This window comes from Pan paniscus, chromosome 1 (assembly GCF_029289425.2).
Source record: "Pan paniscus chromosome 1, NHGRI_mPanPan1-v2.0_pri, whole genome shotgun sequence".
NCBI lineage: Eukaryota > Metazoa > Chordata > Mammalia > Primates > Hominidae > Pan > Pan paniscus.
This window is the reverse complement of record NC_073249.2, coordinates 62,736,174-62,764,157: the sequence shown is the minus strand read 5'-3', so window position 1 is coordinate 62,764,157 and position 27,984 is coordinate 62,736,174. Positions and strand designations below refer to the sequence as shown.

General features: G+C 35.0%; 1 protein-coding gene across 3 annotated transcripts in view; it reads left to right on the top strand.

Moving 5' to 3' along the window:
* Nucleotides 1-27,984, top strand: part of PLA2G4A (phospholipase A2 group IVA) — a 159,612-nt gene that overhangs the window by 120,565 nt on the left and 11,063 nt on the right. For all 3 annotated transcript variants that reach the window (XM_003815590.5, XM_063598290.1, XM_055110376.2), the window contains exons 13-16: nucleotides 740-811; nucleotides 6,205-6,447; nucleotides 15,517-15,701; nucleotides 27,671-27,866. In XM_003815590.5, the coding sequence (XP_003815638.1) occupies nucleotides 740-811; nucleotides 6,205-6,447; nucleotides 15,517-15,701; nucleotides 27,671-27,866 (696 nt within the window). The remainder of the gene's footprint in view (nucleotides 1-739; nucleotides 812-6,204; nucleotides 6,448-15,516; nucleotides 15,702-27,670; nucleotides 27,867-27,984) is intronic.

Here is a 27,984-nt window from a genome sequence, read left to right as displayed (position 1 = left end):
CCCAGCTACTCAGGAGGCTAAGGTGGAACGGTTGCTTGAGCCCAGAGGCAGAGGTTGAAATGAGCAGAGATCATGCCACTGCAGGCCAGCCTGGGTAACCATTTAAAAAACATAAAGAAGAAAGATAACTAGTTATTATGCTAGAATTTACTGCTGTCTTTGTTTTAAGGATTTCTGGTTGTTATTTTAGTTTTTATAACTGCTCTCTTAATATGTTCTGCAGGAAGCACAAATTCTTGACACCAAAAGGTGAATTTCAACTGACAATTTTCAATATTATTGAAAGTCAAAAGATAATTTATGTTAGTATCTTTCATTCATTTTAAGAAAACTGTTTGGTAGCTCACCTGTAGATTTTGGTTTTATCCTTTATCTTCATAAACACCACTTAAAAATATCTAATAAGGAAAAAGGCATATTTTTTGGTATAACAAGGAGCTTCCTATAATCAAGTTGTTATTTTTGTCAGAATTATGATAAACATAAAATTATCCTCTTTAAGTCATGAATTAATAAATATAAACTAATTTTTCATGTCCCAGGAAATTTTGTTTCCAGTGAGAAATCTGAGAACATGATTAAATCTAATAAATCTAGAATTATTAAATGGATTTAAATTTATACTAGTAGAGCTAGCAGATCTCACTATGTGGTTTTGCTCAGATTACTTTTTTATATTAAATTTAATTGTTAATTTTGACACCTGAAATGCTTCAATTTTTTTGTTTTCTTTTCACAGAAAATATTACCACAAAGCATATTGTGAGTAATGATAGCTCGGACAGTGATGATGAATCACACGAACCCAAAGGTGAGTGAGCCGGAAACTTTTCTGGCTCAGATCCATGAGGAAAGGATATGAACACTCTGTCTGATTTTCTCACTCAAGATGCTGATGGTAATCTTCACTTCAGACACGGAAGTGATAAAATTGTAGCTTTCTATTGAGAGAGAGGATTGCATGTTGCATGTCTAATAAAATAGGCAGCACATATAAATCCCTAATTTATTTTGTTTTAATACCTCAAAAATACTATAAGTTGAACAAATGAACAGATCCAAGATGGTAGAAATGCCGAATTCTATTTTAAGTCTGATTAGAGCACTAGGCTTCTCAGCATGGTTACTGTGATTTGGGAACCTTTTTAGATGGCTTTAAAAATTAACATTTTGTCTTTCAGAATTTTGTTATTAAGTAACATGAAAAATTATATTCTCACTCCATTCCTGACCCTTATCCCACTGGCTACACCCTCCCTCTTGAGAAGGGATTAGTGATGAAGTGGGGTAAAAGTATCAAGAACTTGATACGTATATTATTTCATAGTATAAATGAGCCCTTTTACATTTTGACAAGGTAGTTTTCAGTTTGGTGTGGATTATGATAGTCAGTGATGGACTTGGGGCAGAGATAAGGTGAGGATCAGATTTGCAACAAATATGAAAGTCATATTTGTTGTAAATGTTTTGTGGTAAAATAGATTATTTTGACAGTGTTTTGAGACAGCCATTTATAAAAATGTTCCCAATAGTTAAAAAAAAAGCCAACAAACAAAAACAAAAACAACAACAATAAAAAACAAAACAAAGGGAAGGCTTTATAAGAACTGGATATATCTGTCCTATTGCAGTTTGAATATGATCATCTAGATTTTAGAAGATATTAAATGCTTTCTGGTCCAAAACTTAATTAATTCCACTAGGCATGGAAGAGCCTGTTTTATCCTTGCTTAATTATTACTAAAATTAAAATTCTTTTTTCATAGCTGGGCTATTACTTCCTCAGAAGATGTGTTTGTGTAAATTAAAGAAAAACTGCCTTCTCTGGAGAATGTAGCTGCACAGGGCCATGGCTTGGCTAGTGTATGTTGTCTTGCGAACATTAAAAAAGAGGATTCCTTCGCTGGGCAGCCAACGCTTTCATCTGGGCACGAGGTTTGGCTAGATGAGTGCAAGTTGGGTTCAGCCCTGATTTGCCCCCCTATCCTGCTACGTTATGTAGCCCATGATCTGCCTAATCAAATAATGACCAGCAACCCTGATCATTACGCAGGAACCCCAAAAGAACCCTGTCCTGGAAGCAAGCAAGTCTTCATCCTGGCTCCTTCATTTTTAAAATTTAAAATTTATATATATTTTAGTTGTTTAAGTCCTTTTTGTTTTGAATTTCCTTTTAATGAAGGAAGCTAGCTATTGTAAAGGGGATAGCTATCACATGCCTAGCATCTTTAGAATTATTTGTGTATTGATTTAGGGACTACCGAGGAGACAGAATAATAGTTTCTCCATTATTAAGTATTTCTATAGATGGTCAGTACATTTGATAACCCCTACAGTACTAGCTGAGTCTTAAGGCTGAGAAGTTCAAGGACTGTTGAATATGGCTGCTTTGGTTTTAGGATCAGCCTTGCTTACAGCATGATATTTAGTATGTGGTTAAGGTTTTCTTTTCGGCTCTTAGTATTTATTTTTTTCTCTTTTACATAGAGTTTTTAGAGCAGTTTTAGGCTCAAAGCAAAACTGAGCACAAAGTACAGAGTTCCCATATGTCCCCGTCCACCTTCCACCACCCCTGCCTCTCCCACTATAAACATTCCACCCCAGAGTGGTACATTTGTTACAACTGATGAACTTAAATTGACATTATTATCAGTCAAAGTCCATAGTTTACAGTAGGACTCACTGTTGGTGTATATTCTATGGGTTTTGACAAATATGTAATGAAATATATTCATCATTATACATGTCACACACACTAGTTTCACTGCTCTAAATATCCTGTCTCCTGCCCCTGTCCCCTGCTCCCCCAACCCCTAACAAGCACTAATCATTTTACTGTCTCCATAGTTTTGCCTTTTCCAGAATGTCATATAGTCAGAATCATACAATAATGTAGCCTTTTCAGATCTTTCACTTAGTAGTGTGCATTTAAAGTTCCTCTATGTTTTTTTTTTTGGCTTCATAGCTTATTTTTTTAGCACTGAATAATATTCCGTTGTCTGGTTGTGCCACAGTTTAGTTATTCATTCACCTGCTGAAGAAGGTGAACTTGGAAAACTTGAAGTTTGCTTCCAAGTTTTGGACATTATGAATAAAACTGCTAGAAAAATCTATGTTCAGGTTTTGGTGTAGACACAGATTTTTCAATTTATTTGGGTAAATACCATGGAGCACAATTGCTGGATCATATGGTAAGAGTATATTTAGTTTTGTAAGAAACTGCCAAATGGTCTTCCAAAGTGACTGTACCATTTTGCATTCCACTACCAGCCATGAATGAGAGTTCTTGTTGCTCCACATCTTTTAAACATTTGGTATTATCTATGCTTTGGATATTGGTCATTCTAATAGGTATGTAGTAGTATCTTTTTATTGTTTTAATTTGCATTTCTCAAATGCCATTTAACTTGAAGCATCTTCTCATATGCTTATCTGCTATCTGTATATCGTTTTGATGAGGTATCAGTTCAGGCCTTTGGCCCATTTTTGGATTGGGATTATTTTCTTATTATTGAATTTAAAGTGTTATTTGTATGTTTTATATTACATGTTTTAAATCAAATATGTCTGTTGCAAATAATTTCTTTCAATCTGTGGGTTATCCTTTTATTCTCTTGAGGCTCTTTCATGTTTAGTCATATGATTTTGAGCAAAGTTTTAGGCATTTTCAGCTTTAGTTTCTTCAGACCTATCCTGGAACCATTTACCTTCTCTCACAGAATTGTTGCAATCATTAATTTAGCAAATGCATACAAAAGGGCTCTAAGTTGTAAAGGGTGATGCAAATAGAAATGTACTATTACTGTTATGATTAATAAGCAATAAGTATCATTTATATGTTGACTGTTGGGTTTGTCCCACAAGTGATGCCATTATCAAAGGTATCCTGGTATGGAAGTGAGGGCTTATTGAATAAGAAGAAGAAAAGTAAGAAGCGACAGCCCCAAAATCTTTGGAAATAATTGCATATCCTATTTATATGCTGTGTAACTAGAGATAGAAATTGTTCACTTTAAAGCCTGAATTGTTTTAGTAAAAGACATATTTTGTCCTGTTTGGCATTAGAAAAGTGTAAGAGTAGAAAGTAGTGTATTTGTTTTTGGTGACTATATAGTCATCTGGACTGGTTACTGAATGAAAGATCTCTTCATTTACTCAGCTCAGTTAAACAAATACCTGTGAAGATAAGGATTATAAATCATGCTACTATAAAGACACATGCACATGTATGTTTATGGTGGTGCTATTCATAATAGCAAAGACTTGGAACCAACCCAAATGTCCATTGTGGTAGACTGGATTAAGAAAATGTGGCAAATATATACCATGGAATACTATATAGCCATAAAAAAGGATGGGTTCATGTCCTTTGCAGGAACATGCATGAAGCTGGAAACCACCATTCTCAGCAAACTATCACAAAGACAGAAAACCAAACACCACATATTCTCACTCATAGGTGGGAATTAAACAATAGAACACTTGGACACCGGGTGGGGAACATCACACACCGGGGCCTGTCAGGGTGTGGGGGGCTGGGGGAGGGATAGCATTAGGAGAAATACCTAATATAAATGATGAGTTGATGGGTGCAGCAAACCAACATGACACATGTATACCTATGTATCAAACCTGCACATTGTGCACATGTACCCTATAATTTTAAGTATAATAAAAATATATATTTATTATGGTTTTATGTATGTTTAGTTTACATTTATTGGAAATTATGAAGCTGACTATAGAATCTCTTTTTTTCTCTTTATTTCAACACACACACACACACACAATCACGCACACATACACACACAGTTTTATAAATGTGTGAATATTTATATACAGGGTTCCTAGAAATCAGAAAAAAACGGGGTTTAGGCAGGTGAAGTTATACATTACCATAAATTATTCTTTGATTTTGATTATGAATAAATAAGATTGATGATTATGATGCTTCTGCTGCTGCTGCTACAACTGTTTCTGCTGCTAGCTAGTGTTTATTAAGAATTTAATATGAGCCAGGCATTTTTCTAAGAACATTACATAGATGCACAAACACAGTTAATTCTCACAACTTTAGGAGGTTTATCAGTGAGGAAATGGAGGAAGAGAAGGGGAAAGTAACTAGAAAATAGTGGAGAGAGGGTTAAGACCCAAGGATTCTGATTCTGGAGCCAGGGCTATAAATGACCATACAATATAGTTTCCCAGGAGTAATGGTGTATGCATAGGTGGTAAGGAAAAAGTCATTTAAAACTGCTTCTTTGGGGTGATTGCTGAATTTTAAAATGTTTAGGCATTTGTTTAAATTAAAGGCTTTTAAATCCCCAAACTTTATAAGCAAGGATGAAATGACAGGTCGTAAGATCAATAGGTCATAAGGGTGTTTATTTAGTAGCAAATATATGTTGAATCCTTTAGCTCTCTCTCCTCATTTTGCAGAAATCCTGAATGTTTGTTAAACAGGGTAAGATTTCTTAAGGTAACTTAAGAAATGTAGAGGATAGAATTAACCACTGGATTTTCTGTGTGTAAGTTCTATGTGTGCATGCAAGTGCGTGCACTTGAAGCCAGAGAAAAGGAAGAAATCAATTCAGGAAAGAAGGGAAGGGGGAAAATGAAATAAATTTACCTGGAAATCTGAGCATAGATCAAGTGGCACTGTCAAGAATATACCCCTTACACGCACTGTAGGTAAAAGGAGAACTAAGAACAAATTAAGAACAAAAATGATTAACTGCAATATTAATTTAGGCAAATAAACATGTTAAACCAAATATAGAGCTTCATTGTTAATTTTAACATTCAATTATCCAAAGATCCCTTTTTTTTTTTTTTTTTTTTTAAGACAGAGTCTTGCTCTGTCGTCAGGCTGGAGTGCAGTGATGCGATATCGGCTCACTGCAACTTCCGCCTCCCAGGTTCAAGCGATTCTCCTGCCTCAGCCTCCCGAGTAGCTGGGCCTAGAGGTGCACGCCACCATGCCCAGCTAATTTTTTTTTTTTTTTTTTTTTTTTTTGTATTTTTAGTAGAGACGGGGTTTCACCTTGTTGGCCAGGATGGTCTCGATCTCTTGACCTCATGATCCGCCCGCCTCGGCCTCCCAAAGTGCTAGGATTACAGGCGTGAGCCACCGTGCCCGGCCCAAAGATCCCTTTTTAAACATGCATTTTGGAGTCTGTATGGTGACCTTTTATTTTTCCCTAGGCACTGAAAATGAAGATGCTGGAAGTGACTATCAAAGTGATAATCAAGCAAGTTGGATTCATCGTATGATAATGGCCTTGGTGAGTGATTCAGCTTTATTCAATACCAGAGAAGGACGTGCTGGGAAGGTACACAACTTCATGCTGGGCTTGAATCTCAATACATCTTATCCACTGTCTCCTTTGAGTGACTTTGCCACACAGGACTCCTTTGATGATGATGAACTGGATGCAGCTGTAGCAGGTAAGTGTACAAATATAATTAGTGGGAGCTAATGCAGGAGATCTTTATTCCTTCTCTGGAGAGAAGCATTTTAATTATTATTAACACTTACTCATTTATTATCAGTTATTACAACCTGCATTTAATGTGTGAAGGGCTTCAAATGACTAGGGTTTTTTTGTTGTTGTTGTTTGTTTGTTTGTATTTTTGAGACAGGGTCTCACCCAGTCACCTAGGCTGCAGTGCAGTGGCACAATCATGGCTCACCGCATCCTTAATTCCTGGGCTGCAGCAATCCTCCTGCCTCAGCTTCCTGAGTAGCTGGGACTACAGGTGCACACCACCATACCCAGCTAATTTTTGTAGTTTTTGTAGAGACAGGTTTTTGCCGTGTTGCCCAAGCTGGTCTCAGACTCCTGGGCTCAAGTGATCCTCCTACCTTAGCCTCCCAAAGTGCTGGGACTGCAGGTGTGAGTCACCGTACCTGGCCTGGATTTTTTTTTAAAGAAAAATTTACATTGGATAGGAAATGGCCTAGACATGTCAGTATAGAAAATTTTCATTAATAATATTGAGGAGGACGGCCGGGGAGCGGTGGCTCACTCCTGTAATCCTAGCACTTTGGGAGGCCGAGACTGGTGGATTACCCAAGCTCAGGAGTTCGAGACCAGCCTGGACAACATGGTGAAACCCCGTCTCTACTAAGTAATCCCAGCTACCCAGGAGGCTGAAGCACAATAATCGCTTGAACATGGGAGGCAGACATTGCAGTGAGCCAATATTGCACCACTGCACTCCAGCCTGGGCAACAAAGTGAAGCTCTGTCTCAAAAAAATAAAAAATAAAAAAAAATATTGAGGGAGATGTTAGATCTTCTCTGTACTGGTCACAGTTCAGTTGCAGAAATTTGGAAACTATTTCCTGTTTTCTGAAAGGGATTTAAAGAAGGGAATTAGGTGCTTATAAAATCGTTCCAAACTTTCAGGGATTTAAAGAAGGGAATTAGGTGCTTATAAAATCGTTCCAAACCTTCAGGGAGCAAGCTTTAGGCTGAGCTTTCAGGAATGGTTCAAAAACCACTTCAGAATCATCCCCACAAATGTGTTGGCAACTGTGCTTGGCAGCAGAAATAGTGGAAATGTAGCTTCTGTCTCATTTTCTTTTTCAGATTTTATGTGACTATTTCTCTTTGGCAGAGGCCAGGTCTCGGGAGAACTGGAGCTGCAAGGGAATCTGGCGAACACATTCTTAGCCTGACTCCCTAGTGCAACACAGGGCTTGAGTAAGCCAGCCTGTAGTGTTCACTAGGCTATCGGAACTATCTCTCCAGTTCTCAGAAAGGTTAGGTAACTTTCTTAAAACTGCCCAGCAAGAACCTTGTCACTTTCAGTTTTGTCACTTAGCCAGATCCTCAAGAATAATTCCCTTTGGTTTTCAGTTCCATGCCTGTTATAAAGTTAAATTTGCTTTGGTGACCAATCAATACACAATAATTTTTCGGTGATAATTCTGTCATTTTAAATTTTTATATTTCACCACACCATCATCTTTTCCTTAATGTCCAAATGTCATTCCTCAATCATTTATGTCTAAGGACATTTTGATTAGATGCAGTAAAAACTTAAATGGGATATTTCCAAAAAATTTTTCTACTGCCTTTTGTTTAAGCATCATACCTAGAACATACTTGTGAAATTTAGGATATAGCTTTGGATTTTGTTGTTGTTTTGGTATTGTTGTTTCTATTTGTTGCTTGATCCCTTAAAAGGTATTGCAGAGGCAAAAATGACCCCTGTTGTTTAAACAAGATTAGTGCAAACTCATTATATTTTGTGTTATGTTTATGGCATCAAACTCTAGGATATGAGGTATGTCTGATTATATACCGGTAATCCCAACAGGATTCACTATGTTATATAGCATATTAACTATTATATTAACTATAATGAAATTCTAATTGTTATAAAGTCAATATCTTTTTTTAAATTCATCCAAAATAAAAATACACTTAACCATACATTCAGTGACATTATTTTTCTTGTTTAGTCACATAACTATGCTTATTGCCATCACAATACCAATTAAACATGTCTCTTCTAGAAACGTATGCTTTATAGATTAATGATGAAGAGCTTAAAAAAACTACAAATTCATAGAGCATGTCGATATATGGAGAATCTTCAGTTATTTTACTCTATAGAAAGCGAAGATCAAAGAAGATAATTCTGTCATCTTTGCCTAAAATTTCTCAACAGAGCTGAGATTGGGACACAGGTTTCTTGACATTGCTTCCAAGCTTTTCCCTTGGCCACATACCATTCCCCTTAGCCCTTGGTTTTCTTAGTCATCCACTTGCTTATGTAAAAATGGAAGTTTTCTTTGTGTATACTTTATTCTATTTGTTTTACATTATTACTTGGATTGCACCAGCTCCTTATGTAGTTTTCACAGCACGAGGTCTACACTCCACATTTTAACAACTTCCTGGAAGTTTTGCAATATTTTATGTAGATTTGGTGGTGTTGGGGTTACCAGATAAAATACAGAATACCCAGTTAGATTTGAATTTTAAATATGTATATGAATAATTTATATATAATTCTTGCAGCATTTAGGACGTACACTAAATAATTATTTGTTGATTATCTGAAATTCAAATTAAACCGGGCATCCTGTATTTTTTTAGCTAAATTTGGCAACTTTAGGATGTATGCCTCTTCCTTTTAAACTATTTTAGAAAGTTTCAGTGAGAGAGGAGGAATTTTCATCTTCTTTCTGTCTTTTGTTCATTCTTTCATTCACTTAGGTTACTGAGTACTTATAATGTGCTTGGTTCTGCACTCCAGCCTGGGCAACAGAGCCAGACTCCATCTCAAAAAAAAATAAAAGAATATGAGTTGATTGCGGGTGTTCGCATTTGGAGAATAATAGTTGTACACCACCTTGTCGACTCCTTTCTTCATTTAGTGCCCTTTGAAAGAAGAGTTATAGACAGTTTTCATAAAATAACATAAGGAAATATAAACTATCAATCATCCCCAAATATGGCATTATATAAACCAATTTTTTTGAGATACCTGAAAATGTTCTAAGCTAAAATTATTTTAAATTAATGACGTTTGGAAAGAACTTTACATTTTATTTCATTGTGTGTATTTCATTTAAATTACACTTTATTTATTTTTATGTATTCAGTTGAAAAATGTATATGGGGTATTGATTTCATTAAAAAATTTAGTTCAGTCAGTTCACAGATTCATTCAACTTTATGCTTTACAGGCCAACATTGCTAAAAATAATTTCATTTTAGACTGAATTTACTGAATGAACTAGTGCTTTTTCAGAAAGAGTCCTTACAAAGATAGATCTGATTTACCTCCCTCTGGTTGTTTCCAATTTTTAGAATAATCATATGTTTGGAATGAAAAGTTAAAACATTTATCACAAATTGTGATAATTTTGGTTCATAAGGTCCTCCTTAAAATTCCTATTTTAAAGAATGCCAACTAAAACTTTTAGCCACAACTTATTTAAAACATTAATTAAGCACATTTCTTTTTAAATTTTGCAACCCCCATGCCAAAAAAAAGATTTTTATCTAATCTAGATATTAGGTTGGAAAAATGTTACATTTGTTTAACCTACGATGATTTTGTTTACATAAATTAAAATGTGGGTGTTTTAGAATTAAAGCAATCTCTCAACCTAAAATCAGTAAAAGTGCGCTATTTTTGTGCCTACTACTTAATCTTGTAGACTGTATTTTGTAAACAGAAGAAATTATAATAGGATAAAATTCCACTCATGTGTTTACTGCAAAATAGTTGTGTACCTGTAGAAACAAATTTTGGAGAGCTTTTTATTAGTCATATGACTTCTTTCCTGTTTACTTTTGTGTTTATCCTACTTACTGTGACACACCATCTGGAAATAAGAAATAAAGACATGAGTTAATTTAGGCTAGAGTTCAAAACACAGACATCCAAATATTTGTACATTGAATCTGTGTGATGTATTTATAAAATGGTCATTACAAATATCCAAAGCTGACCTGCTTTAAGGAAATGTTACATAATTCTAAAACAGAGTTATGTTTCCACAACCGCATTAATTCATTCACACGTTTAGAAACCTTGTACGTTTTAAATTATAGGAGGATATTCTTCCATAACGGCATTTATCCAATACTCTATGACATTTAATAGATGTTATACAGTAAATTGGGTTTAAGTTCAAATAAATTTGGGAACATTTACAACTCAATCTCCTTCTTCAAATACAATGAGATACCCTACTGAGTTTAAGTCCTACTTAAAGCTGCTTGAGGATAGTACTTTAAAAGGAGACTAGCTTATATTTGAATCTCAGTTGGACCCTTTACTAGCAGGCAATCTTAGGCAGTCAGGTAGCATAAGCCTCAATTTACTTATAAAATAAAAATAACAACGGTACCCATGTTATAGAGTTATTTGGAGGATTGGTTAGCATTTTCATATAAAGTGCTGTTAGTGGAAGCCATAGGAAGGAGAATAGGGAATGCGCAATGTAATTGGCTAGTACTTTAAGTTGTTGAATTTTGTCTTTCTCAAGACATGACCTTATTTAATCATGGCACTCTTATTTTGTATATGAGACATCAGTTTATATCTTGCATAACTATGCTTTTTGCAACACAGTTAGGAAACACTACTTACTGGTTTGGCTTGGTTTTTTTGTTTTTTGCAACATGGGTGAACTTAGTGGATATTATACTAAGTGAAATGAGACAGACACTACATGATCTCACTGTTATGTGCAATCTAAAAAAGTTGAACTCAGAAGTAGAAAATAGGATGAGGATTACCAGAAGCTGGGGGGGGACTTGGGGAGGAGGCAGTAGATGGAGAAAGAGGCGACCTTGCTCAAAGGGTAGAAAGTTTCAGTGAGAGAGGAGGAATAAGTGCTGGGTATCTATTGCACAGCATGGTGCCTGCAGTTAATAATAATGTACATTTCAAAATAGCTAAAAGAGAGGATTTAGATGTTCTTACCACAAAGAAGTGATAAATATTTGATGTTATGAATATGTTAATTAGCTTGATTTGATTGTTCCACAATGTATGCATGTAATGAAACATCACATTTTACCCCATAAATATACGCAATTATTATTTGTCTACAAAATAAAAATTGTTTTAAAAATAAAATAAAACAATAAAAGGAACACTACTTACCATCAATTTATCTTGAAGGTGGAAACAATGGTGTTTAGCTACAGACTAAAGCTGGGAATTTGTCCACATGATTTTCCCCTCAAATGCCCTCACTCTTGGATTTAAGAAAGGATAAAAGGATACTACAAGTTTACTGATGATAAGGGGCAAACCAAACAGAATATGAGAGAAATCATCTGTTTTTGGTTACACTTTCAGCTAATTTTTTTTTTAAAAACTGAGTTTATGAAGCCAAAAAAAATTTATGAATTATAATTATACTTTCATTAGATTAGGGAAAATCACTGCATGTAAAATTAGAGTAATCTTCCTCCCTTATTCAAGGTTTCAGTTTCCTCAGTTTTAGTTACCCACAGTCACCTGCTGTCAACCACAGTTTGAAAAAAATAAAAATTCCAGAAATAAATAATTCAGAGTTTTAAACTGCATGCCATTCTGAGTAGCAGGATGAACTCTCATGCCTTTCCTCCTGAGATGCAAATCATCTCTCTGTCCAGGCTGCATATGCTACCTGTCCATTAGTGACTCAGTGGCCATCTCAGTTAACCAGATTGACTGTCACAGTATCACAATGTCTGTATTCAAGTAACCTATTTTTTTTCCTACTTAATAATGGCCCCAAAGTGTAAGAGTAGTGATGCTGACATAGTGTTATAATTGTTCTCTTTTATTTTTACTGTTGTTAATCTCTTACTGTGCCTAATTTATAGATTAACCTTTATCATGGGTATGCATGTGTAAGAAAAAACATAGTATATGTAGAGATTTGTACTATGCACAGTTTCACACATCCACTGGGGGGTCTTGTGGCATATCCCCCCAAGTAAGTAGGGACTACCATACTCCCATTATTGTGTTTTTAAATGTTAGGTTGAATTGCGATAAAATACACATATTAATGTGGTTTTAATAATTGATAGGATTATGTGCTGATAAACTCTATACTTTGTAGTTATTTTATATTTATTTATTTATTTATTTATTTATTTATTTATTTATTTATTTTTGAGACGGAGTCTTGCTCTGTCGCCCAGGCTGCAGTGCAGCAGCGCGATCTCGGCTCTCTGCAAGCTCCGTCTCCCGAGTTCACGCCATTCTCCTGCCTCAGCCTCAGAGTAGCTGGGACTACAGGCGCCCGCCACCGCGCCCGGCTAAATTTTTGTATTTTTAGTAGAGACAGGGTTTCACCGTGTTAGTCAGGATGGTCTCGATCTCCTCACCTCGTGATCCACCCGCCTTGGCCTCCCAAAGTGCTGGGATTAACAGGCGTGAGCCACTGCGCCTGGTCACTTTGTAGTTATTATTTTTTATACTATTCATTTCAAGCCCTCTTAGTTAGTCATGCCACTTTCTAAAGTAATAGTGTCACACCGTGCTTAGGGCTTAGACCTTGTGAACCTGGCTTGGAATCTTGACTCTCACTATCTGTTTGAAAATAGACAATTTATTTTACCTCTGTGAGCCTCAGTTTCCTTATCTTTAAAATGGCTACCTCCTTTGTAAGATTGTTTCCTTATCTTTAAAATGGCTGTCTCCTTTGTAAGAGTCGTATAAGAATAATAAATCTTATATATGAAATTTCTGATACATAATAGACTCAGTATAAATGAAGTCATCATTAGGATAAATATAAGTAACCAACTAATGAATTATAACTTTTTAGTAAAATATTTAAAAATAAATTTAAGCCAAAGAATATTTTTACGTGTAAGATGTTCACATATGTAATTGTTAAACTAAAAATTTCAGAGGAATAAATATTAAAATTGGGCTCGACAGTTTATATAGTTCAGTCTTACATCTTTACATTCCAGGTTCTGTGATAGGTAGTCTAGTATTTTGGCTGATGGCAAAGTGCATTCTCACTACTGTTTGTAAATACTTATTAAGAAAACAGAATTGATCTACAGATAATTACTTAAAGAACTATTTCTCGTCTCTCTCCTTATTGCCCTATAAGTTAGCCTTGGACACAGCCAGCCTTTATTATTTAGCCATATTACCTTATCATTGTCTTTAAAAATAGCTTTATTTTTAGCACATTTGGTTTTATTCAAGACCGTCATTCACAAATTTCCTCTTTGCTTCACCTATTCTGGGCCGTATGAATTGCCTCAGCCATAAAATTTATTCTTCTTTATTTATAAGCATCACTAGTAAGCGTTTGTAACATTTATTTGTTATTCAGTATTTTAGAAATGGGAACTTTTAATAGATGTAAGGAAACAGATGACTTTGTTAACTGTAGAACGTTGGATATTAATGTTTCTTTAAAATATTAATAACTATGCCAAAGTCTTATTCTTTCACTTTACACTGAATAAAATATTATGACTGTCTCACTGGTGTTTTTACTTCAACCTTTATTTATAATGAGGATTATGGATTTAATTGGACAAGAAGAATTTAAAGATTTGCTTTCCTTTTTGATTTCATGCTCTTAAAATCTAATAAGTAAAACTGACTATAGGAGAATTATAGTATTATTCTTACTCAGAAATATATGAAGGGAAACTAACATACACTAGGTTCCTACTGTGTGCTGAGCATGTATGTATGTACATAGGTATTAAGTCAGAGATCCTTATTCATATCTGGTGTGACCATCTTCACTTTATTCTACTATCATAGGCCTCCCTCTTGAGCTTTGCCAACCTTCTTCTAATAGCAGGAGGAAACAAGAGTGTGGACAAGGGAACAGAGCACAACAGCTGTATGGCATTTTATCCAGTTCAATTCAAACCAGTTCAATTCTGGTCATGTTTTATTTTCCTGGCAAGTGAATTAGGAGCACCGCACATAAATGTGAAGAGTAATGTGTTATCAGTATTATTTTTTCATAAAATTGATGATCTCTAGGTCCTCTTTTTCTTCAGACCCCTTGCCATCTCATCTGTTCTCCTCCCATACTGTCCTCAGACTGCAGGCTCCTTGCTGTCCTCAAACACACCCAGCCTGATTCTGCCTTGGGACCCTTGCTCTAGCTCCTCCCTCTCCCTGGTAACTTCTGGATCCCACCCTCCCAATCTTTAGGTGGCCTGTTCCGTATCATTATTCTTATTTCAGTGTAAGGTTTTCTTCTCAGAGGCATCTCCCCTGACCATCCACCTGAAGTTACTTACTCCTTATTATAGTGTCCTTGATCATTTTCTTCATTGCATTTATCACGTTATGAAGTGCCCTCTTAATACATTTATTTACTTATTGGCGGTATACTCGCAATATGAGCTCTATCAGAGCAGAGCATGTATCTATCTTGTCCAGCATCTGGAATCATATCTGAATGGTAGTAGCCAACATATATTTGCCGGGTGTGTTGGCTGGATGATTTCCTTGAACTCCCACCTTGTGGTGGAATGCACACTCACCCTCAAGGGAGGCAGCCAGGGAACCGTACAGAGTCTGCCATCTCCCAGTTGTGCCACCTTCGAGATGACTCTTCATTGGCTTCACCCTCCATTTACAGATGTCCTCTGCCTCACCTGTCTGTTGTAAGAATTAAACAAGATTATGCATGAAGAAATGTTTAGAAACCTGTAAAGACCTACGTAATGTAAGATAATACTATGAAAGTGATCATAGCTTAGAGTTAATACCAGGACCTGAGCTAAGTGCTTTCCATGCGTTGTCCCTATAAATCCTCACAGCAACCTTATTTGAGAATTACTTTTATCCTGATGTTACAGATGAAGAAACTAAGACTTAAAGGTAATAATTACAATTGCTAAAGTTGGTTTCATGCCCAGCTCTATTTGTCTCCAAAGCCTGAGGGCCTAATCATATGAAATTCTTTCAAATTTGAAACCAACATTTTTAGATGATAAATACTGATGAATGATCATTTAATTCATTCTAGTTTTTCTTTTATGTTTTTAAGATCCTGATGAATTTGAGCGAATATATGAGCCTCTGGATGTCAAAAGTAAAAAGATTCATGTAGTGGACAGTGGGCTCACATTTAACCTGCCGTATCCCTTGATACTGAGACCTCAGAGGGGGGTTGATCTCATCATCTCCTTTGACTTTTCTGCAAGGCCAAGTGACTCTAGTCCTCCGTTCAAGGTAAGGATACATAATACAGCATTCCATTCTCTACCACATTCTCTTGCTTGCCTTATAGATCTCTTAGTCCCTTTGACTCCAGTTTCTTATTCCTTTAATGTATTTTCTACATCTTTATGAGTAATAGTTCTAAAATGCAAACATGATTCAATCAGTCTCCTGCTTAAAGAAATTTTTAAATAATTCTAATGAGCTCAATAAAGGTCAGAGCCCTGAGCAGGACAAGAATAATACAGTGGGTCTGAAGTTTAGAAAGGAAATGAGGCTGAGATTTGGGAGTTAGCAAGTAAATGATCATTAAAACCATGAATGGAGAGGGTACACCCTGAGAAGAGAAGTGGACATAAATAGTACTTTAAAGAATGCTATCAAGGGGAAAGGAGGAGAACAAAGGAAGTGTGTAGTATTATGAAAACTGAAGATATGTAACAAGGGGGTTTTTTGGTGAACTGGACAAGGCCAGTTTGAATAGGGCTGTGAGGGCAGAAATCAGACCAGAGTGGTTTGAGGGATGAGTGGAAGTTAAAAAAAAAAAAAAAAAGACATCATTTCTGTAGATTGTTCAGGGAAGGAGATGGACTGTATCTGTAAGAGGATGTGGGGAAGAGGAAAACTGTGTGTGTGGGTGGTTGGGGGTGGGTTGTTAATAGAAGAGACAAGCATGTTTACATACTGATGGCTAGGAGTCGTTAATGAAGAAGGTATTACTACAGAGAGGAGAGATGAGATATAGGATGAAGTCACATCTCTGGGAAGGATGTAGGGATGGGAAGTGGGAAAGGAATCAAGGACACAAGTGGGGAACAGTATTGAAATGTCCACGCTGGGGGAAAATGGCAGCAGATGAAGATTTATCATTAGGTATGGAAAAAGGAAGTTAAGGAAGTATTCATGTGATGACTTCGAAGTTTTATAGGAATTAGGAGTCAAGGTTAACTTGTGAGGATAAAAATATGGAGGTAGTGGAGTCAGGCATGTGGGGTGAATAAAAGTCCGCTTCTGTGAGGAAAAGAGAAAAGCTTCTGAATGTGGCAATATGGAAAGATTGCTGGGCTGCACTTTGGCCTCACCCTCAAATAAACACGCTTTGTTCCCTCTGCCTGGAATACTCAAAATATTCTTTAGACACAGCTCAAGTGTTATCTTTCTTGACTTCCACATATATGGGTAAAGTGCATAGGACTCAGTGAATTCATCTAATACAGCAATTATCATAGTATATTGTATGTTTTTGCTTACATATATATTGCTTTCTCTGTCTGTGAGCTCCTTGTGACTAGAACTCTGTTCTCTGTCTGTGTTTATTTTGTTTTAATCATTTGGTCCTAATTGTCATTTAGGTGCTGGCCAAAATATGAGTATGTAGGATTTTTTTGTAGGTGAATAAATGAAATGCTATGAGAGAGATGGAGTTATTATTTTGATTTTATAGATTAAGAAGTGGCAACTCATAATGATTAAATGGAACAGTTCATGATCTCCTAACCAGGTGGAATCAGTGATAGCCCAGGTCCTCTGACAGCATATCTGTTTTTTTCTCTATCATATGATGATTAAACTGCTCTCAAGACCAATAATGGTTATTATAATAACTCTTAAATATATAGAAAACCTCACATGTTCAAAGTAATTTCATACTTTATCTATTTTTGGGTTAGTAAAGGTATTCAGACAAAGAAACAAGTATCAATGAGATAAAATCTTATCAACAAATTAAATAATATGTGGAATGAGCACAGCCCACGACCTGGCTAGGGAAGTGCTAGTTAAGAAATGGTGAGATGGGACCAGACTCCAAAGCTACAGAATGAGAATTTCTTACCCTTTACCAGCTGCCTCCTTTGTGCACACTGTTCATGAACTCTTTTCTGTGTAGTGTGCTGTGTGCAGCAGTTAGTGGGAAAATACAGTTCCTGATCTCCCATAACATTTTGGTTTTTTGGGGCAAAGACTTTTATTCACAAGAGCCACTTGGAGGGGAATTGAGAAACTTACTATTAAATAGTCATTGATATAAGTTTATATAAGTATGTGTATTATAGGGGATAAATATAAGAATAGATTGGTGCATACTGGAGTTAATGAACAGGGTAATAAATGAAATAGGGTGAGAACAGCACAGAGATGGCAATGAGCACATCTAAGGGGCGGGAGTGATCTGATTAGAAGTGACAGATATTCAGCTCCCTTAGAAAGGCTTAAGGAGAGAGTTTAAGACAGGACAATAGGAAATGGAGAATCAGTGGAGGATTTCAGCAGACAAATGACTTCATGAAATTGGAATTTTAGGATGATTAATCTGACAATGGAAAGTAGGATGAGTTGGAGAATGGAAGGCAAGGAATTAACATTAAGAGACATGTACTGTAATCCAAGCATAGGATAATGAAGTATTACTGCACCAGAGTGGGTGACTATGAATTTGATGACCTATGAGAAACAATGGGGAGGTGGGTTTCAATGGATGACTCTAAGATGATAGCTTAGAAGCTGGTTCTAGTGGTGGAAGACACTGTATTATTCATTTCACCAATGGGGGTATAAAATGTCAAAGCCATCATTTTATATGTGAATCAGGGCTCCACCACCTTAATGAGTTGGAGGAGGTTTTGGAATATCACTTTGTACCTTTAAAAAGAATCATTATACTTTGCAGTAGTTTTTAAATGTTGACTCATTATTTGTGATTAAGAATATATACTTGTAAAATGTATGAACATTTGGTTTATAAATGCAGTACTTCCAGACAACAGCTGTTAATATTTTGGTATTCTAGTCTCTTTTCGCGGTGTGTGTGTGTGTATGTGTCTATACCAGGGTCATGTAGTTTTGCATTCTGTTTCTTTCTACTTACAACTGTATTATGAGCATTTTTTCATGCCATTAAATATTTAAGAAAACAATTATAAAGACATATAATACAATAAATATAAGAGATATATAAGATGTTTATAAAATAAAATAAAAATATATACTATCTCTGTATACAGATACGTGAGTATTTATTTAACAATGCTCTATTTTCAACTTTTAGATTATTGCTATCTTGCCACCTTTTTCTGTAATCATTATCCTTGCACATGAATCTTTAATCACATTTTAATTATTTATTTAGGTTGGTTTCTAGATGTGTATCATTTTATGACTTTTAGTAAATATTTTCAGATTGATTTCTAGAGAAGCTTCATCAATTCACATTACTATATCTAATTATATATGTGAGTCTCTGTTTTACATGCCTTTGCTGGCAGGAAAAAATATTAAAGACAAAGTAAAAAAAATTGTATACAATATGATGGGGATAAAAAACCCCACATTTATGCTTCAGTTTTCTTCCTTTGTGAGACTGAATGGTTTGCCATGCTTATTATATATTGATGTTTTTAAACTACTTTTAATTGGATTATTTGTGATGTTCCTATTAATAAACATTCTTTTTATGTCTTAAGAATATTAAAGTTTGTCTTACTTTTGCAAATATGACCTAATATGTCATTTGTATTGGGACTTTTGTTGTTGATGATTTTATTGTTTCAAATATTTATGTAGGAGCTTCTTCCATTGTTTTTATTCTTTCTTATAATTTAAAAATTTTTTTTCACTGTATTTTCTCTTTTTCATATCAGTTTTTTAAATTTTTATTTTTAATTATTTATGGATGCAGAATACTTGTACATATTTATGGTGTACATGTCAAATTTGATACAATCATATGTGGAAAGATCAATTAGGGTAATTGAGCTATCCATCCCCTCAAGCATTTATCACCTCTTTGTGTTAGTAACATTCCAATTCCATTCTTTTAGTTATTTTGAAATATATAATAAATTATTGTTAACTATAGTTACCCAATTGTGCTACTGAACACTAGATCTTATTCCTTTTATCTTACTGTATTTTTGTACCAATTTTCCATTCACTCTTTATTTCCCCTTTCCACTAGCCTTCCCAGCAGATGGTAACCATCATTATACTTTCTATTTCCATTAATTCAACTGTTTTTAGTTCCACATGTAAGAGCATGTAATATTTGTCTTTCTGCGCCTGGATTATTTAACTTAACATAATGTCCTATAGTTCTAGTTCCTGTCATGTTATTACAAATGACAGGATTTCGTTATTTTTTTATGTCTGAATAATATTCTATAGTGTGTAGGTATCACATTTTCTTTATTCATTCATTTGTTGATCGATGCTTACATTGATTCCATATTTTGGCTATTGTGAATAGTGCTGCAATCAGCATGGGAGTACAAATATCTCTTCAATATACTGATTTTCCTTTCTTTTGGATATATACCCAGTAATGGGATTACTGGATCATATGGTAGTTCTATTTTTAGTTTTTGTAGGAACCTCCATACTGTTTTCTGTGGTGGCTGTACTAATTTACATTCCAAGCAACAGGGTAGGAGGGTTCCCCTTTCTCCACATCCTCATCAACATTTGTTATTTCCTATCTTTTGGGTAAAAGCCATTTTAACTGGGGTAAGGTTGAATCTTATTGTAGTTTTAATTTGTATTTCTTTGAGGATTAGTGATGTTAAACATTTTTTCATATTCCTGTTGGGCATTTGTACGTCTTCTTTTGCGAAGTATCTATTCAGATCTTTTGCCCATTTTAAAATCCGATTGTTTTTCCTATTGAGTTGTTTGAGCTTCTTATATATTCTGTGTATTAATCCCTTGTCAGATGGATAGTCTGCAAATATTTTCTCCCATTCTGTGGTTCGTCTCTTTTCTTTGTTGATTATTTCTTTTGCTGTGCAGAAGCTTTTAAGTTTGATGTGATCCCATTTGTTCATTTTTGCTTTGGTTGCCTGTGCATCTGAGGTCTTATTCAAGAAATCTTTGCCCAGATCAGTGTCCTGGAGTGTTTTCCCAATGTTTTATTCTAGTAGTTTTATAGCTTTAGGACTTAGATGTTACTCTTTAATTGATTTTGATTTGATTTTTATATATGTCAAGAGACAGCAGTCTAGTTTCATTTTTCTGCATGTGGATATTCAGTTTTCCCAGAACCGTTTTTTGAAGAGACTGTCCCTTCTCCAGTATATATTCTGGGCAACTTTGTTGCAAATGAATTGAACTGCAATGGGTGGATTTATTTCTGGGTTCTCTATTCTGTTTCATTGGTCTATATGTCCGTTTTTGTGCCAGTATCATGCTGTTTTGGTTACTGTAGCTTTGTAGTATAATTTGAAGTCAGGTAATGTGATGCCTCCAGCTTTGTTCTTTTTGCTCAGGATTGCTTTGGTTATTTGGGGTCTTTTGTGGTTCCATATAAATTTTAGGATTTTTTTTTTCTATTTCTGTAAAGAATGTCGCTAGTATTTTGATAGGGATTGCATTAGATCTGTAGATTGCTTTGGGTATTATATTCTTGAAATTCATTCTTACCAACATCAGTTAAATGTGGATTGATATTTTAATTTTTATATTATTCTTCTAAATATATTTAACTCATTAATCTTTTTGAATACATTGCATTTGTAATAACACAATCCCCCATAGACTTTTTTGGCATTATTTTGTTATACTTATTATATCATATACTATATGATTATTATAGGGCACAAGGATATTTTGTTTTAATCTTTTGTGTTCCATTAATCCATCTGACAATCTTGCAGTTCTTATGTCAGTACCATACTGCATTTTAATAACTGTAGTTTATTATATGCCTACTATAATAAAAAGCGTGTCTCCAATCACTCCTTCTGTAGTACATATAGGCATTTCTACCTGTGCATTCTCTTAGATGTGTTTTAAAATCATTTTGTCAATTCTTTTCTTCCCGTGCCTTTCTCCAAATTTATATACTTCCTTTTATTATTTATTTAGCATAACATGAAACCTACCATTCTGGAAATAATGAATTATATTTTCTGACACTTAATATAAAGTAAATTGCAATATATTACACATAATATAGCTTTTCTTGTCTCTAGGTATGTACTTCAGCAAGTTCAAAGTAAACAAAATAATCTTTTCAGGCTGAGTTGGAATATTAAAAGTACCTTAAACCTATAAGTGTTGTTATCAAAATATGTATTCCTAAATTAGTCTAAAAGATTGCCAAAGTAGAATTGTTAAATTGATAAAAATATTATACTGTCAGTACTAAGGTAGAATATTTGTTTTACATATAACATAATAAGATTTGAAAATTTGTGAGGAGTCTACATAAAGTTCTTTTGATAGGAGGGGAGAATCCCTAATGTAATAATTGGATATATGCAATATGATTTTATTAAGGTAATTAAATAGCAAATAATTTCCTATTTTTGAGACTGAAATATGGATACTGCCTTTCACAAAATATTAGAGCATAAATGCTGGGCAAAAAATTAGAACTATTGACTTTATTTCACATTTGCAGAAAATTCTATCACTTCGTGTAGTTAAATGTCATATTTTGTCAAGAAGATACAGAAAGATGGAGATCATGTCTTTTGATAAAAGCAACCACAATTTATGTTGTTGTATCTGTGTTGTAACTGGCCTTGGAAGTTAATGACATCAGTGTGACACTAATTTATTTAGATTACTTAGCACACACCCTAGTAGTAGTCCAATATAAAGAGTTCATTATTCTAAATATTATTGCTATTAATTTATCTAACAAAAGCAGTTTTGTGTTTCATTTTGTCAAGTTTCTTTTTGTTAACCATTTAATATCTTAGATGTATAATATGAAAATTTAGTGTACCGTTAGAGCTCATCCAAAGACAATCAGTGAGATTGATTGTTGGTCATGAAAATAAGCCAAAGTCTTCATACTCAAGCATGCAAAATTAACAGGCTGTGAATTTAGGGGAAAATGAAGGGACTTTGGGTTTTATCGGGGAGCAAGAAAGCAAGGAATATAGAAGAATTCAGAGTTTACTACTTGAAATTATTTTCCCCTTTATCTTACTAACTTTTAGGGAGAGTAATAGATTTTAGTTATTATGCCATAAATTAAGTTATATTGTGTTGCCATACGTTGGACATAAATCTGGCTCAGTTTTTCAGTGCTCGTTTAAATGCTTAATGACAAGAGGCCAGAACAACGGGTTAATTCTCTTAAAAATTATTCAAGGAAAGAGAGAAAGAGGAAATGAGGGAAGGAGAGAAGGAAGAAAGAAGAAAGGAAAATCTGAAATGAGGCAGTCTTCACAAATGATGGAAGTAATGTATCTAAATTAAACTGATCTGCCTACATTTCATTTAGGGTCAGAATTCCATTTAAACCCACTAATAAAGGAAAAAGTATCTCTATTTTTCCACAATCACCTGATGTATTTGTTGAAATGAGGGCATGACCTGCTTTAGAATCTCCACATATTATTCACTTATAATGCTTAGGTTGGCCCACATCACAGCAAAATCAGTCCAAGCATTAGCTTTGTGGGCACCAATCCACAATGGCTGGTGAAGGAAAGTGCACAGCATTTAATGTAGTACTTCCAGTTTTATCTCTTGTACTAGTTTCCTGGAACTTCTGTAACAAATTACCCGAAACATGGTGACTTACAACAACAGAAATATATTATTTCACAGTTTCGGAGGGCAGAAGTTGAAATTAAGGCATCAACAGGGATGTCATCTCTCTAAAGCCTCCACAGTAGACTCCTTCCTTGCCTTTTCCAGCTTTTGGTGGTTCCAGGCATTGCTCGCCTTGTGGTTGCATCTCTCCAATCTCTGCCTTCATTTTTGTATGGCCTTTTCTTTTGTGTGCATGTCTTCTCTTGTATCTCATATAAGAATAATTGTCATTGAATTTAGGGCCCACCTACATAATCCAAGATGATCTAATCTCAAAATCCTTCATTAAATTACATTTGCAAAGAGTCTTTCCCCAAATAAGGTCATATTCACAGGGCCGAGGGATTAGGAAATGGTATTTTATATGGAGCCATCATTCAATCAACTACACTCATATTGGTCACTCACATTGAGAATCAGATGTTTTGTGATGATATTACATTAAGTTGACATTAATTTCCCTTTACGTATTTTGTGAGTTTATGGTAACATCCCTGTGAATAACTAACCAGAATTACAAAGTGCTGTGTAAACTCTATACAACATTAGATATAGAAAATTATTTTCATGCCTATTGCATTATAAAGCTCTTGAAGCCTAATACTAGCATGCCTTTTATTAAAAGTAAGAGAGACTATAACTGTAAAATAATTAATTCTAACTTGTAGTTTCTATCTGTTGTATTTTATATTACTTGCTTCAATAATTTTTTAAGATTCTGGAGGTTTACCTACATGCTTATATGCCATCCTTCTCCCTAATCTTCTCCCTAATCTTAAAAATAGGTTTTATATAATGAGAAACATTGTAGAATAGAAAGCACATATTCTTGGTTTGCATAGAGACAAAAGAAATCTGACTTCCTCTAATGACAAGTCAATTTATTATTTTATGTATATATATATGTGTGTGTTCGTATTTTTATAAATAAATGTGTTGTTTCATATATTTAAAATATATATTTATATTTTTTACATGTAAATGAATGAAATGGCATATATATGCTATCATACTGTGTTTTGAATATATTTCTGTTATTTAGAAATAACATTTATTTATAATATTCATTTCTATGGTATTTATTTGTCATTCCTCTCCTTCAAGTCTTCTTAGTCGTGTTTCAGTACTCAAAAATGAGGGCATCCAGCCTGGCCAATATGGTGAAACCCCTTCTCTACTAAAAATACAAAAATTAGCCAGGTGTGGTGGCACACACCTGTAGTCACAGCTACTCAGGAGGCTGAGGCAGGAGAATCGATTGAACCTGGGAGGCGGAGGTTGCAATGAGCCAAGATCAGGCCACAGCACTCCAGCCTGGGCAGCAGAGCGAGACTCTGTCAAACAAAACACCAAAATGAGCACAGACATCTTATGAAGTATCTCTTTGAAGGATACTGTCATATTTTTATCCCACAGCAAGTCATTTTAGTTAATACTATGTAAGTTTATCTTAAGTTAGTCTATGGAAGTGTGAAGTATCTGAGGTGTCAAACAATAACCAAAATGGATAGTTATCATAGAACACAATTCCGGCATATTGCTGTAATTTGTGGAGCAGCAATTTTTTTGTTCACTGAAATCTTTTAAAATACTTTCTAAAAACTATTGCACTTTACTCATAGTCTGTGTCATTGTTTCTCAGCTTTTACAGAGAAAAACCAGACATCAGAGAGGAAATGGTTTATCCATGCTATAATCACTGTATTTGCAATCATCTGTTTTTAATCTTTTCCACATCAGGATCACATAAGGAAAGGGAAAGTTTCCATCTCTTCCTGATTCTAGCGTGAAGTGAACTATCTAAAAATAGCCTCACTGTTACCTCATGTATTTCCCTTTTCATTTTACCCCAAAATCCACACATCATTGGTCATACCCTTGAGTCATGTTTGTAAACACTAGAAAGCTCTTTCTTTTCTTTGCCCTCACGCAATTGCTCCACAATGTGAACTTTTGGTTTATTTTGATGTTGAATAATCATGAATGAATAATTGTGAACAGTGCTGGACAAGAAATAACAAGCTGATTAATTTAGCTGAATAGAGGGAAAAAAAGAAGAGATTGGTGATAAAAGCTTTCTCAAGTTTCAAACAAGAAATTATTTACATACATATGGGATTTTCAGTGAAATGTAATTGTATTTATCATAATAGTTTATGAAGCAAATGCTTTCATATACATTAAATCCTTTGTTCTCCTAGATTTTTATTCATAAGTGGTGTTGAGAGAGTTGATCAACATAAAATTCATGACATTCCAGAAGCAAAAAGAGCAGTGAAAGTTCAATGAAAAGTGTATTTTTCTCTGAATGTAAGCCTGTATGATAAAGTACTTGTTTTCTTCTAATGTAAACTACTGAGGTCTTTATACATTTTATCATTTAATCCTCTCAGCAATCCTATGAGAAAGGCGATGGTATTAGCGTTATTTTACAGAGGTAGAAGAATGAATTGCTGAGAAATAAGGAACAGATGAAATAGAGATGAGATGGGATTGGGAGCCTGCTATGTCAGGGATAGTGAATAATCTAGTCTGTGTTTGTTCGTTCCTCATTATCTCTGCGTTGCCTGTAGGGGAGTATCACTGTACACTGCAGCCACCAAAAATAATTTGTTTCTTGTTGAGCTGTGGTGTCTAATTAGTTTGTCTCAGGTCATCCAGCTAGCAAGTTTTAGGGTGTCTGTCTTAGAGCTGGGCCTTTCACGCTGCACAACCCAGGCCCACAATCGTGCAGCACCTTCCTGCCTTTATCATACTTTTCTATAATATCTATTTATCTTTTCTGTTGATTTATAAACTCCAAATCTTCAAGGACAGCCTATCTCTTATGCTTAGAACATAACTCACTGATAATTGTTGGCTGAATTAACAAATACTCTGAGGAAATTGTCCAGGTGTACTGCAAAGTCTCACCTTGTATTTTTTCCTGGCATTTATCACAGTTTTAAGCACAAAGTGTTATTTGATTGCTATCTCTCGCCCAACAGGCTATAAATCCCATAACAACAAAAACCATGAATGTTTTACTCACTGTTATGTCCCCACTTCTAACATGGAACCTAGTCGACCACTATTGATTGCTGTGGAATGGATCAACGAGATGACAAGAGTAGTTAAAAAGAACTTAAGATTCTAGTGACAGTATCCCCAAAACTTCCCCTCTCCAGGAATTTTCCTCTCTAATGTTCTTATCTATCTTCCCTTTCTTTATCCTCTTTTGTTTTCCTTACTTTTTTCCTTCCATCTCTTTTCTTCTCTTTACTGGCGTTTATTTATTAAACATTTGCATAGCACTTAATATGTAGTAAGCACTGTTTTAAGCGCCGTAAAGTATTAATTTATTTAATTCTAATAGCAACCCTATGAGATAGGTGTTATTTATATCATCCACATTTTAAATCTGAGATGGAAACATTGACTTAAGAAACATGTCCAAGGCCATGGAGCTTGCATTTGGACTCAGGCATCTGGTCCCAGAATCTGTGCTTCTCCCACTATGATATTCTGCTTCTTATTTATTCTGCTCTCCCTGAAGATGCACATAATGGAAATGAGGTCTCTTCACTGCATCTCTCCATATTGATTTATGTTCTCCAGTTTAAATTTAATTTTGGGGGTGCTTACCCCAGTGAGTTAGCCTGCTTTGGTGCAGAGACAAACCAACCTCGAATCTCCGTGGCTGACTGCGAACATGTATTTCTTGGCCACTTACATGCCAGCAGTCGTAAATCACCCGTGGAGGCTCTGTTCTATTTCTCTTCTCATTCTGGCGGGAATGTATAATCAGCTTACCAGGAAGGGAGCTAATACATGGAAACCATCATACAATTTGCCACGACCATTAACTAAGCTCTTGGTACATCTGTACAGTCCTCTCTTGGCCGTTACATGTAATAGCAATGCTCTGAGGCCAAAGGTTCAACTTCTGTTCACAAAAAGAAGACAAAAAGCTGATTCAGAGTAACTGAAATATTTTTGTATACATAAAATGAATGAAGTTTTGGTTGGTACTTTTTAACACTTTGGTGGAGATGATACAGGTAAAAATCCAGTAACAGGATTCTTCTCTGCATCATCAGATTCCTTTTTTACTCCTAAGGGTTAAAAAAACTTTCACATGGTTATAAATTCTCTGAACCCATAATTTTTTTTCTCTAGCAGCTTCTTCAACATAATTTTGCTCAGTTCAGTTTATCAATAATTTTTCAAATGCCTGCTGTGGAGCTAGCCTTGTGCCAAGAATTAACATAACAATAGTGAGTTTGTTTTCAATTTCTTTGAAATTAATGAACTTCCTGAGAACAGGGTCGTGATTCATCCTAGCAAGGAGTACATTGCTGGCACACAGTAGACACCTAGTGAACATTGAATTATGGTCAGACCAACTGAATCAATGAAAACTGAAAATTTCCAAATTCATCTTTCCATCTTTCCCATAGGAACTTCTACTTGCAGAAAAGTGGGCTAAAATGAACAAGCTCCCCTTTCCAAAGATTGATCCTTATGTGTTTGATCGGGAAGGGCTGAAGGAGTGCTATGTCTTTAAACCCAAGAATCCTGATATGGAGAAAGATTGCCCAACCATCATCCACTTTGTTCTGGCCAACATCAACTTCAGAAAGTACAAGGCTCCAGGTAAGTAGGGAGTAAGCTGTATTCCATAAAATAGAAATTAAGTAGGGGACGAAACTGACATTAAACTGTTTCACTCTGTCACTGCTGTACCAGTTATGACACTATTGAATGCTTCCCT